Here is a 14,803-nt window from a genome sequence, read left to right on the forward strand (position 1 = left end):
TCATGCACAAATGTAAGATTGTCTGGTATACAGGCCTAGTTCTGAGGCTGGCCGCTGTGGCCGAGCAGTTCTAGGCACTTCAGTCCAGAATTGCGCTGCTGCTACAGTCACAGGTTCGAATTCTGCCTCAGGCATGGATGTGTGTGCTTTCCTTAGGTTAGTTAGGTTTAAGTAGTTCTAAGTCTAGGGGACTGATGACCTCAGATGGACCTTGCCGTTGGTGGGGAGGCTTGCGTGCCTCAGCGATACAGATGGCCGTACCGTAGGTGCAACCACAACGGAGGGGTATCTGTTGAGAGGCCAGACAAACGTGTGGTTCCTGAAGAGGGGCAGCAGCTTTTTCAGTAGTTGCAGGGGCAACAGTCTGGATGATTGACTGATCTGGCCTTGCAACATTAACCAAAACGGCCTTGCTGTGCTGGTACTGCGAACGGCTGAAAGCAAGGGGAAACTACAGCCGTAATTTTTCCCGAGGACATGCAGCTTTACTGTATGATTAAATGATGATGGCATCCTCTTGGGTAAAATATTCCGGAGGTAAAATAGTCCCCCATTCGGATCTCCGGGCGGGGACTACTCAGGAGGATGTCGTTATCAGGAGAAAGAAAACTGGCTTTCTACGGATCGGAGCGTGGAATGTCAGATCCCTTAATCGGGCAGGTAGGTTAGAAAATTTAAAAAGGGAAATGGATAGGTTAAAGTTAGATATAGTGGGAATTAGTGAAGTTCGGTGGCAGGAGGAACAAGACTTCTGGTCAGGTGACTACAGAGTTATAAACACAAAATCAAATAGGGGTAATGCAGGAGTAGGTTTAATAATGAATAGGAAAATAGGAATGCGGGTAAGCTACTACAAACAGCATAGTGAACGCATTATTGTGGCCAAGATAGATACGAAGCCCACACCTACTACAGTAGTACAAGTTTATATGCCAACTAGCTCTGCAGATGATGAAGAAATTGAAGAAATGTACGATGAAATAAAAGAAATTATTCAGATAGTGAAGGGAGACGAAAATTTAATAGTAATGGGTGACTGGAATTCGAGTGTAGGAAAAGGGAGAGAAGGAAACATAGTAGGTGAATATGGATTGGGGCTAAGAAATGAAAGAGGAAGTCGCGTAGTAGAATTTTGCACAGAGCACAACTTAATCATAGCTAACACTTGGTTTATGAATCATGAAAGAAGGTTGTATACGTGGAAGAACCCTGGAGATACTAAAAGGTATCAGATAGATTATATAATGGTAAGACAGAGATTTAGGAACCAGGTTTTAAGTTGTAAGACATTTCCAGGGGCAGATGTGGACTCTGACCACAATCTATTGGTTATGACCTGTAGATTAAAACTGAAGAAACTGCAAAAATGTGGGAAATTAAGGAGATGGGACCTGGATAAACTGAAAGAACCAGAGGTTGTACAGAGTTTCAGGGAGAGCATAAGGGAACAATTGACAGGAATAGGGGAAAGAAATACAGTAGAAGAAGAATGGGTAGCTCTGAGGGATGTAGTAGTGAAGGCAGCAGAGGATAAAGTAGGTACAAAGACGAGGGCTGCTAGAAATCCTTGGGTAACAGAAGAAATATTGAATTTAATTGATGAAAGGAGAAAATATAAAAATGCAGTAAATGAAGCAGGCAAAAAGGAATACAAACGTCTCAAAAATGAGATCGACAGGAAGTGCAAAGTGGCTAAGCAGGGATGGGTAGAGGACAAATGTAAGGATGTAGAAGCTTATCTCACTAGGGGTAAGATAGATACTGCCTACAGGAAAATTAAAGAGACCTTTGGAGAGAAAAGAACCACTTGTATGAATATCAAGAGCTCAGATGGCAACCCAGTTCTAAGCAAAGAAGGGAAGGCAGAAAGGTGGAAGGAGTATATAGAAGGTTTATACAAGGGCGATGTACTTGAGGACAATATTATGGAAATGGAAGAGGATGTAGATGAAGACGAAATGGGAGGTAAGATACTGCGTGAAGAGTTTGACAGAGCACTGAAAGACCTGAGTCGAAACAAGGCCCCTGGAGTAGACAACATTCCATTGGAACTACTGACAGCCTTGGGAGAGCCAGTCATGACAAAACTCTACCAGCTGGTGAGCAAGATGTATGAGACCGGTGAAACACCCTCAGACTTCAAGAAGAATATAATAATTCCAATCCCAAAGAAAGCAGGTGCTGACAGATGTGAAAATTACCGAACTATCAGTTTAATAAGCCACGGCTGCAAAATACTAACGCGAATTCTTTACAGACGAATGGAAAAACTGGTAGATGCAGACCTCGGGGAGGATCAGTTTGGATTCCGTCGAAATGTTGGAACACGTGAGGCAATACTGACCTTACGACTTATCTTAGAAGAAAGATTAAGGAAAGGCAAACCTACGTTTGTAGCATTTGTAGACTTAGAGAAAGCTTTTGACAATGTTGACTGGAATACTCTTTTTCAAATTCTAAAGGTGGCAGGGGTAAAATACAGGGAGCGAAAGGCTATTTATAATTTGTACAGAAACCAGATGGCAGTAATAAGAGTCGAGGGGCATGAAAGGGAAGCAGTGGTTGGGAAAGGAGTGAGACAGGGTTGTAGCCTCTCCCTGATGTTATTCAATCTGTATATTGAGCAAGCAGTAAAGGAAACAAAAGAGAAATTTGGAGTAGGTATTAAAATTCATGGATAAGAAGTAAAAACTTTGAGGGATCGCCAATGACATTGTAATTCTGTCAGAGACGGCAAAGGACTTGGAAGAGCAGTTGAACGGAATGGACACTGTCTTGAAAGGAGGATATAAGATGAACACCAACAAAAGCAAAACGAGGATAATGGAATATAGTCAAATTAAATCGGGTGATGCTGAGGGAATTAGATTAGGAAATGAGACACTTAAAATAGTAAAGGAATTTTTGCTATTTAGGAAGTAAAATAACTGACTATGGTCGAAGTAGAGAGGATATAAAATGTAGACTGGCAATGGCAAGGAAAGCGTTTCTGAAGAAGAGAAATTTGTTAACATCAAATATAGATTTATGTATCAGGAAGTTGTTTCTGAAAGTATTTGTTTGGAGTGTAGCCATGTATGGAAGTGAAACATGGACGATAACTAGTTTGGACAAGAAGAGAATAGAAGCTTTCGAAATGTGGTGCTACAGAAGAATACTGAAGATAAGGTGGATAGATCACGTAACTAATGAGGAGGTATTGAATAGGATTGGGGAGAAGAGAAGTTTGTGGCACAACTTGACTAGAAGAAGGGATCGGTTGGTAGGACATGTTTTGAGGCATCAAGGGATCACAAATTTAGCATTGGAGGGCAGCGTGGAGGGTAAAAATCGTAGAGGGAGACCGAGAGATGAGTACACTAAGCAGATTCAGAAGGATGTAGGTTGCAGTAGGTACTGGGAGATGAAGCAGCTTGCACAGGATAGAGTAGCATGGAGAGCTGCATCAAACCAGTCTCAGGACTGAAGACAACAACAACAACAAGTCTAGGGGACTGATGACCTCAGATGTTAAGTCCCATAGTGCTTAGAACCATTTGAAACCAACCCAGTTCTGAATTCAGACTCACCAAAGAACTGGACATGAATTCATTCAATGTATCCCCGTTATGATATTACTATATTAAATGTCCTAGGACACTACAGTGTTGTATTTATTAACAGCAATGTAGGCAGAAGTGCAGTCTTCTTGAGGTAGGCTGCAGTTAGTTTATGTTGATATTTTTTGCTGCGATTACAATTTGACTCCTTTTCTTAGAGACACTGATGAGAAAGAATGCCTCAGATTCTCTTAAATCAAGTTGTGAAACATTGTCCCAGTTATTCTCAAATCAGAGTGAATGTTAGCACAGAGCATGGATTGCTGGAGCTGCAAAACTTTACCACTGATTTATAGCCTCACGTATAATTTACATGTAGCTGAAGAGAATGGAACTTCATTTTCCTGCTGGAATCTTGAGTGGTTGTGTACTCATAAGGAGTTAAATGTTTACATATGATATTATTATGAAAAGGATAGATTGCTACTCTCCATATTGTGGAGATGTTGAGTTGCAGATAGACACAACAACAAAACTGTCGAACAGGTTAGCTATATCAAATGTTATTCCAAATTATTTGCTGAATGGGAATTGAGAGACATCAGATGCAATGAGTGTAGATGTATTATCCAATTTATACCGGCCAGGGACTGGAGCCCAGAATTCCAGCTTATAAGCTGTCATTTTAATCATTTTGGCTATCTGTGCACACTCCTCTGCCCAATCCAGATCTCCTTCTGTCTCTCTCTGCATCCTGATATCATAGTCCTATGTACATCTTCCTTTATTAAGTGTGTAAAGTGACCATTCATGATAAGCAAGAAATCGGGGTTCACTTCCTAGTTAGGATTAAATTTGCACGTCACAATTGGGTAATACGCCTATATCCTTTACAGCTGATATCATGAAGTTTGCAGTTAGTGAATAATTTGGAATAATTTAAATATGTGGCAGCTGCTGTGTAGGATAGGCACACTTCTGTCACCATGGCAAATGGCGATATTCAGCATGTCATGCAATTGTGATCTCATCTGACCTTGTAGTCACCAGTGAAATGGCAGTTGAGCATAGGAACAAGAAGCACAATATTTGTGCATTTGATGACAGATTGATCTTGAGAGCCAAGTGTATCGATGGGCAACAATATGTTGATAACAGGTCTCCTATCAGCTGTTGTAGATTCTAACAGTGGATAGAAAGGTTAAAATGCAGCAAATTATTTATCAAATAACTGCAGCAGCAACAAGCAGGCACCCATATAGCACAGATCCACCACCTGATTGTGGGACAGAGAATCTACTTGTCCACGTGTGTATCCTAATTCACTAAATGATACAGGCCACAGAAATTAGCGCAAATGCAGGAATGCTACCATTGTGTGTTTGATGTGTGGATACACCTTGACTAACTGGTTAGCATGGACTATATTTTTTGGGATTTTGATATTTTTTGTTGATTTTGGTGTTCTCTTTTGGCAGTTTTGGTACCTTTTTTCGGAGTTATTTGTGTCATTCACTTTTACTTTTTGGCAGGTTTGGCATTACTTCCTTGCAGTTTCAGTGCTACTTTCTGCTCATTTTTGGTGTTTTTTCCTGCCCATTTTGGTGTTATTTTAGTTTCTGACAGTTAGTCCTTTTTTTTCATATTTCACTTTCTTATGTTGATATGTCAAAAATGAAAATATTCTTTCCAACTATAAGATATTTACTGACACCAGCTGTACATTTATCTACATGAACATTAAAAACATTCACACGGAACTTATTAAATCTAAGCAGTTGTGTATGCCAAGTTGGTAATTGTAGGAAGTAAGTTTTTGCAGCTGGTCTTTCCCAAGTGGGTTGTGGAGGAGACCCAACAGGGTGGCTCAAGGGCAAAATAACTCACCAGGATGGCAGGCCATTCCAAGCACCTGTTGGGAAAGGTGATCTGGCAGAAGGGAGTGTTTTAGAGTGAAGCGATTAGCATGAGTGGGGATGGGCCAATGAAATGCGACTACTGTGTCTGAGTGGCTGAAAGACCTGAATGTTATAAAATTATGTGGAGTGGTTTGGAGCTCACGAAATCGGAGGTAGTCAATTGGCCAGTGACTTCTTGGAGTGGAATGTTCAGAGACTAGTGATCCGGGAAGTATTTCTTCCAGTACAGAAAGATGAGAGTACTAACAAGGACACTTATTGTGTTTGAGTGTGGGAGTTGATAGTAGCAAAGCGGAGGCATTGTTTCAACTGTTAGCTGTGTTCGTATTTCTGTTCAGCTGTCAGTTCTTGCACTTTTTCTGACAAGAGTAGGGTTGCCAGAAGACACTAATTAGTGGCTTTGTACTTGTGAGAAATTTAATCATGTCTCATAGGGTGACGCAGGGCTGGCAGCACTTATATAAGGTGTGCAGAGAATTAGTCTGGGTCTGAGAATAAACATTTCCAATTAAAATTGCAGATCAGTTGGCCATGTAATTTGTCTGGTGCACCACACCTTGCCGAGATTATGTGGTTTCTGGCCACAGCCACAAGTGTGATATCACGCAGTGCCAGGAAGCTCTGAAACATGTGAGAAATGAAAATTTCAGTGTGAAAACAGTCACCCAGAATCTATATTTGAACATGGTCTTCAGCGCAAGAAGATACATTTGGTAATGTCCACATTTCCTCTGGCATGGGAAGTTGCTTTTCCTCAAAATTATGAAGGAATTTATATCCCTTTAGAATATCTACATGACTGAAACCTGCCATTCCAGATGCAGTGTGAGCGTTAATAATAGAGGTCATAATTATCATCCTGTATTTGAAACAGGAGCTTATGGGGGTGAAGACAACAGACTTATGTGGATGTGTGGCCATAATTGAGACCCACTTGCATTAACTAAATGGCATATTTCCATAGTCCATAAATATATATACAAGAAGCAAACAAATACAGCAATTTAACTACGGAAATGTATAAACCAATATGCCGCCTCCTCAACTTGGCTCTTTCAGCTAATCACAGCTGAAGATGTCACATGAATTTGTTTTTGGAAATAAATCAGGATACTAATGATGTTTTCACTTTAATATTTATTCAATATTTTTTACTATTTTATGAATGAAGTTTGGGGAGATAGCTTAACCCGTTGGATGGCCTGAGCTGTAGCTTAGATTGAAAGATCGTAATTCAGTTGTTGCAAGGCCAGCGAACATGATTCCATAAGAAGTTATCATATTACATAAGCAGCAGGATTTAAAACTGAGTGAGGCAGTACAGTGATAAACACACTGGACTCACATTCGGGAGGACACTGGTTCAAACCTGTGTCCAGCCATCCTGATTAGGTTGTTGTGATTTCCCTAAAGCACTTCAGGCAAATGCCAGGATGGTTCCTTTGAAAGGTCACGGCCAACTTCCTTCCCTATCTTCCCTAATCTGATGTGAGACTGATGACCTTGCTGTTTTGTTCCCTCCTCCAAATCAACCAATCAACAACCATGATATTTCATATTTACTACTGTGTACTACAAAAAATGCAGATCAATAGGTGTACTACTATAAAAGTCTCTCATAAACATTATTTTTGGTACTGTTTGTGGTGTAAAACTATCAGGAAATGTGCCATTGGTGACTAAAAGTGTTACTGAAATGGAGTTAATCGGTCGTAGGCTATTTTTGTTTCTACGACCATAGCTCCTTGTGTGGTAAATGAACTGTCATTTAAGATTATACATGAGCAATGGTCAGAATTAATATCAGTATTCAGTAACTAGCAATTTCCAGTATTAGGAAAGTGCTGGCCTCTGATTTGAGAGATCATTACATAGAATTGGGGAAAATACCAAATTCATGTTGCATTGTTAAAAAGCTGCTGATTTTGCATTATCATTAATGTGGAATTTTCCTACCCGTACTGATTAGTGATCAAATTTTTTGTGCGTACCGGTGGCAGGATAGGGGTATAGTGAAAGCCACCCAAAGCAGTGGAACCTGTCATCCAGGCAGGTAGCAGAGTTATTCTCATATTGGGGATATTTACACAGGGTGAAATAGGATATCACTTCCTTGGCCACAGGTAGATGACCCATGAATCTGATGTGCATTTTAGTCAACCTCTACCTACAACAAGACAGTCTATCACCTCATCAATCCCAGACTTGGTCAGAATTACTTGAAAAACATTGCACAGCAGATAAGGAAGTACTTGTGTGTTCCACATCACTCCACCTCTCTCACCTCACCTCACTCCACCCTCTCATATACCTTAGATGCAGCTATCTCGTGGAGTTGTGAGCAACTCTTGAGCAGCCATAGATCATGATTGTTTCACAACACTTGTGGTGCATGTGGAATCCATGTCACAACAGTATGTTATTGCTATCAAGGGTGGTGGTACGCCCTATTAAATTGGTGCTTGCAGTTTAGTTGCCAATATATGTGTTCAGACTGTCTGTGGTCAAATTTTTATCCAAGATTAGAGATATATAATAAGTGTTCTAACAATATAGATCAGCACAGAACTTCCTTGTTTCACATATCTAGCTTTTGTTGTTTGGTAGTTACTGGGGATATTTGTATTAATGACATTAGTTGTATTATACAAATCATATGAGATATTCATATGGTTCCTCACCGTATTCGTTGCAGATTTGTTGGTGTTTATGATGATAAATTTGTGCTTCCTTTTTCAGAGGTGAAGCTGCATTTCGTGCAATGATGTCTGGTTTTGGCTGGGCAAAACACCCAATGATTCAACGTATACATTCCTTGCCTCCAGAGATCCCAATAACCATAATATATGGTTCAAGATCTTGGGTTCAGAACACACCAGGAGAAACAATACAGCAAACTCGCACAAATTCATATGTCAATGTGCAGGTAAGATATTCTAAGCAATGTGAGCAAAAACATGCAAAATTTCGTTTGCTAAACATGAAAAAAAAATAGAGGTCTATACCAGTAAATCACTCCTGAGTGGTAATGGGGAAATATAGTTACTCATTATTTCCATCCTGTTATTTTCCTTTACTCCTATAGCCAAATATCTCCGTCAGAACATATGAACTTTGTCATCATATACTGATAGATCAGTTGTATTTGTAAGTTTACAATTAGCGAGATCTAATTTTTATAACGATTTTGCTATTGTATTAATGACCCTGCGCCATCTACTCTACTCGTAACTATAATGTACTATTAACTTCCTTTATTACAAATGGCTGGGTTTGCCTGCTAAACTGTGTGCCCTTGCTACAACCTTGGCTAAATTTAAAAAAAAAAAGAAAAACATTGTTAGCTCTCCTTTAAAGTAAACGGGACTCTCTTACGAATGATAACTGTGTTTGTACCTGTCTCAATATTAATTGGGCTATCATACTTTTTCTATAGCATTTAGTCGAAAACTAGTGTGTTGTTGTATGCAGAAACAGTCTACACTACACTTATCTTCACACCTTTAATTATTTTGATGAGCCATGTTTTGTACTGAAACACAGTTTCATCATTTACTACTGAGCTCAGAACCAATACTAACTCACCTTTAGAACTTTCCTCCTTTTGATATCTGCCACCAGTCCTGAAAGGACAGAATCTTGAAGGTAAATCTGTTCATTAAACTTGAAACAGTAATGAATGTGTGTTTGAATAAACAGATTTTTTGCTTTAGTACCAGAATGAAACGAACAATTGAAAGACTTCCCTTTCAAACATTACTTTATGAACTGTGCAAAGAAAAATAAGTTAACTATTGTCATCAGACTGAATTTATTTTAGTCTTGAGAATTTAAGCAATGGCTGTTACGAATGTTTTGTATCACAAAAATCTTGCACTAACGATACAGCCCAACTGCCAACCCTGTATCAACACTACTCACTGGGTTAGCCTACTGCACATTTTCTCTTGTAGGAAAGGTGTTCCAGATATTGAACGATCAGGAAAAAACTTGGCAGTTCTCTGGCATAATGGCTTCCCCGTTTCGTTGGCTTAGTACTTCTCTTTTCATAATAATAAATAATAAATCCCAGAGTTTACAAATGTTATTGTTTTACATCCTTTAGTATACACCAAAGAAATAAAGTGTTTAATTATTAATCAAAACATTCTTTTACCATTATTTTATACCTCTTTAAATAATCATGATTATGTCATATCAGAAATTTACAACACACTACATAAATATAAAAGCAATACTGTTCTGTTACAAGCAGCATGTAAAATGCACCACACAAGGAATTATTGCATTTTGTATATTGCAGGTAATTACAGGTGCTGGACACCATGTATATGCTGATAAAAGTGAAACTTTTAATCAGCATGTACTTGAAGCATGTGAGCTGTCAGACAGACGTGATATCAGACTGTTGGGTACTCTTCCTCAAAATGGAGATGATGAAAGTGATGATGAAGAAAGTGAAAGTGATGCTGAGGGAAATATACTGGAGGATATACATTTTGTTCCTAGTTGAAACAGTCTATGGATCTCATATTTTGTGAAATGTAAAACTGCAATTTGTTTGTAGTTGAATTTGTTGAAGATTCAAATTCATATATGCAATTGTTTTAAATATCTTAAATTTTATTTATGATAAAATGAAAATTTACTGTAAAATAAAACATATTTTAACATGTATAAGATTTTAACAATTTTTGAAAATGGAAGATGGGCCACTTATTACCAGATGTCAAAACAGGATATGGAGTAGGGATGAGACACAAATCTGAAAATGTAATTACACTCTAGCTTTTATAAGTCTCATTAATTTCCGAATTGGAAGAAAGGAAGTACTGATTATAAAAAAGGTATATGAGATTTATGGATTGATGTTCATAGCCAAGGAAAGTTACTTGATGAGGCCTATCAGTAAACATAAATGTGAGTGAGTGGTGGCCTAACTTCACTAAACTCTAGGTTCGACCATAATTTAAATTTTCTCTTTAACCTCAGATACCGTTAATTTGTCAGTGGGCAAGTAGACTTCTATTGCATGTCACTAATATTAGTGATATATATATATATATATATATATATATATATATATATATATATATATATAAATTTCCCCTTTCATGTTGAATAAGATTTTAATTTGTATATTGCTTCCTCTTTTCTTAATCTCATTATACTGGCTAAATACAGAACCTCCTATCAGCTGATGGCAAGATATTGCAGAAAATAAGGAATTGTGAATAAAACTTTGAGCTGTGGACATTATGTATCCATGAGCATATGTCCCTACAGTTCCTCTTGCTGTATTGAATATGCAATTCAAAGTTTCAAACTTTTGCACACTTCCCTTTTTGTGTTTCCCTTCATCTACATTTCTGCTGCTTAGCTTTTTTTAATTATTTTGTATGTCTTCCAGGATTTATTATTACACATGTAGTGTATAGATTAGTACTTCCCAAATTTGTGAGATGTTGCATGTGTAAGTAATGGGAGTAGGGTCCTGTTACGTTCCAGTCTTCCTTTTATTGTTCTCTGAAATCACCTCAGGTGATCTTCCCTAACTTGTGTTCTATTTGAGTGAGTGCTGAGTTTAATGGCATTAATGTTGTAGGGACTTGAAACTGTAAGCTATTTTCTTTACACTATACAAATGGTAATGTGTCTACATATGGATACTAATACCAGTAGAATCACATCATTGCATTTTTTCCCATTGACAAGATATTTTTCAAGAAATTTGTATATAACAGTACTTGAACATCTATTTTGTAACATGATGTGATATATTTGTTATGCTCATTTCATGTTTTGTTTGAATGTTAAATAATGTAAAAATGTCAACAGTAGATGTTGCTTAAATCTGTGATGGACAATCACCAAAGAATTGTTTAGTGATAAGAAATGTTGATAACTAAAGAAAGTAAAAGTAAATAATATTTTGGATAATGTGTGTAACAGATCTTATTTTTACCTCTAACCCTCTGTATTGGTATCACAAAAGTACGATATATAGCCTACATAATCAATTTGAGAATTAATGTTTTCCCTTTGCAATGATTGAGCACTTGAAGTTCTTCTTGTAAATATTTGGTGTATCAATGAAAATAATAATAATAATAATAATAATAATAATAATAATACTACGAGGAGGATAGATTGCTACTCACCACGTAGGGAACACGTGAATTTCACACAAACACATTGAAAAAATAATACTAAATGTTATTAGTTATCAGACTAAGCCTATTATCAGATATAGACAGAAGAAACACATGCACATGATTATGCATGACCACTGCCCTCTCTGGGCACTAAGATCTGACTGCATCTGAGGTGAGCAGCAATGGTACACGAGGTGTCACCTACACTCTGCTAAGGCTCTTATCCATAAGTTGTATGCAGGTGAAATGGGATGGCTCAGAAGTCAGATCTTCATTGGGTGCTCCTTTCAGAGTTGAGCCATAGGTGCTTGCAGACACAGTGGCTGCGTGTGTTCAGGGCCGTGTGCGTGCATGTGTGTGTGTGTCTTCCAATAGCAGTCTCCCCCTCCCTCCCCTCCCAATGTGGGCACCCACCACTCAGGACTGCCTCTACGTGGCGAGAAGCAGTTTATCCTTTTTTATATTATCCCGTCTATTATTTGATGTATTATAAAGTTTGAAACCGACAATGACCCATCATTTTGTGAATGTTTTATATGAAGGAAGCAGTTGCAGATGCACAGAGATTTGAATTTTAAAGCTATGATATGTTAGCACCCTGCACAGCATCAAGCTTTAATGGATACATGTGTCTTAAGGGACCGCATTAGTTCATATTTTAGATTGTTTTCCTGGAAATGTACAAACTGGGGTTGATTTTGTGGCATAATTGATATTAATATTCCATCACTTGGAGGCTTAACTCAGATATCTAACCGAAAATAGGCTATTTTATGTAATGAATATTTTATGAAAAATAGACTATACATTTCAACCTTTATAAGTTTGAAAATCAAGAAGCGACAATGGCTTCTTCAGTATAACCTTTTGATATGTTTTGACATTTTGCAAAGAACTTTGCATGTTGTTGTGTTGTTGTTGTCTTCAGTCCTGAGACTGGTTTGATGCAGCTCTCCATGCTACTCTATCCTGTGCAAGCTGCTTCATCTCCCAGTACCTACTGCAACCTACATCCTTCTGAATCTGCTTAGTGTACTCATCTCTCGGTCTCCCTCTACGATTTTTACCCTCCACGCTGCCCTCCAATGCTAAATTTGTGATCCCTTGGTGCCTCAAAACATGTCCTACCAACCGATCCCTTCTTCTAGTCAAGTTGTGCCACAAACTTCTCTTCTCCCCAATCCTATTCAATACCTCCTCATTAGTTACGTGATCTATCCACCTTATCTTCAGTATTCTTCTGTAGCACCACATTTCGAAAGCTTCTATTCTCTTCTTGTCCAAACTAGTTATCGTCCATGTTTCACTTCCATACATGGCTACACTCCAAACAAATACTTTCAGAAACGACTTCCTGATACATAAATCTATATTCGATGTTAACAAATTTCTCTTCTTCAGAAACGCTTTCCTTGCCATTGCCAGTCTACATTTTATATCCTCTCTACTTCGACCATCATCAGTTATTTTACTTCCTAAATAGCAAAAATTCCTTTACTATTTTAAGTGTCTCATTTCCTAATCTAATTCCCTCAGCATCACCCGATTTAATTTGACTACATTCCATTATCCTCGTTTTGCTTTTGTTGGTGTTCATCTTATATCCTCCTTTCAAGACACTGTCCATTCCGTTCAACTGCTCTTCCAAGTCCTTTGCCGCCTCTGACAGAATTACAATGTCATCGGCGAACCTCAAAGTTTTTACTTCGTCTCCATGAATTTTAATACCTACTCCAAATTTTTCTTTTGTTTCCTTTACTGCTTGCTCAATATACAGATTGAATAACATCGGGGAGAGGCTACAACCCTGTCTCACTCCTTTCCCAACCACTGCTTCCCTTTCATGCCCCTCGACTCTTATGACTGCCATCTGGTTTCTGTACAAATTATAAATAGCCTTTCGCTCCATGTATTTTACCCCTGCCACCTTTAGAATTTGAAAAAGAGTATTCCAGTCAACATTGTCAAAAGCTTTCTCTAAGTCTACAAATGCTACAAACGTAGGTTTGCCTTTTCTTAATCTTTCTTCTCAGATAAGTCGTAAGGTCAGTATTGCCTCACGTGTTCCAACATTTCGACGGAATCCAAACTGATCCTCCCCGAGGTCTGCATCTCCCAGTTTTTCCATTCGTCTGTAAAGAATTCGCGTTAGTATTTTGCAGCCGTGGCTTATTAAACTGATAGTTCGGTAATTTTCACATCTGTCAGCACCTGCTTTCTTTGGGATTGGAATTATTATATTCTTCTTGAAGTCTGAGGGTATTTCGCCTGTCTCATACATCTTGCTCACCAGCTGGTAGAGTTTTGTCATGACTGGCTCTCCCAAGGCCGTCAGTAGTTCTAATGGAATGTTGTCTACTCCGGGGGCCTTGTTTCGACTCAGGTCTTTCAGTGCTCTGTCAAACTCTTCACGCAGTATCGTATCTCCCATTTCGTCTTCATCTACATCCTCTTCTATTTCCATAATATTGTCCTCAAGTACATCGCCCTTGTATAAACCTTCTATATACTCCTTCCACCTTTCTGCCTTCCCTTCTTTGCTTAGAACTGGGCTGCCATCTGAGCTCTTGATATTCATACACGTGGTTCTCTTCTCTCCAAAGGTCTCTTTAATTTTCCTGTAGGCAGTATCTATCTTAGCCTTAGTGAGATAAGCCTCTACATCCTTACATTTGTCCTCTAGCCATCCCTGTTTAGCCATTTTGCACTTCCTGTCGATCTCATTTTTGAGACGTTTGTATTCCTTTTTGCCTGCTTCATTTACTGCATTTTTATATTTTCTCCTTTCATCAATTAAATTCAATATTTCTTCTGTTACCCAAGGATTTCTAGCATCCCTCGTCTTTGTATCTACTTTATCCTCTGCTGCCTTCACTACTACATCCCTCAGAGCTACCCATTCTTCTTCTACTGTATTTCTTTCCCCTATTCCTGTCAATTGTTCCCTTATGCTCTCTCTGAAACTCTGTACAACCTTTGGTTCTTTCAGTTTATCCAGGTCCCATCTCCTTAATTTCCCACATTTTTGCAGTTTCTTCAGTTTTAATCTACAGGTCATAACCAATAGATTGTGGTCAGAGTCCACATCTGCCCCTGGAAATGTCTTACAACTTAAAACCTGGTTCCTAAATCTCTGTCTTACCATTATATAATCTATCTGATACCTTTTAGTATCTCCAGGGTTCTTCCA

The 14,803-nt window shown here is 38.4% G+C and overlaps 1 protein-coding gene across 2 annotated transcripts in view; it reads left to right on the forward strand.

The window, feature by feature from the left end:
- Window positions 1-11,398, forward strand: part of LOC126273469 (1-acylglycerol-3-phosphate O-acyltransferase ABHD5-like) — a 228,430-nt gene extending 217,032 nt beyond the window's left edge. For both annotated transcript variants that reach the window (XM_049977031.1, XM_049977033.1), the window contains exons 7-8: window positions 8,198-8,384; window positions 9,762-11,398. In XM_049977031.1, coding sequence (XP_049832988.1) covers window positions 8,198-8,384; window positions 9,762-9,971 — 397 coding nt within the window. In that variant the 3' untranslated portion in view covers window positions 9,972-11,398. The remainder of the gene's footprint in view (window positions 1-8,197; window positions 8,385-9,761) is intronic.
- Window positions 11,399-14,803: the final 3,405 nt, after the last annotated feature.

Source organism: Schistocerca gregaria, chromosome 5 (assembly GCF_023897955.1).
Source record: "Schistocerca gregaria isolate iqSchGreg1 chromosome 5, iqSchGreg1.2, whole genome shotgun sequence".
Taxonomy (NCBI): domain Eukaryota; kingdom Metazoa; phylum Arthropoda; class Insecta; order Orthoptera; family Acrididae; genus Schistocerca; species Schistocerca gregaria.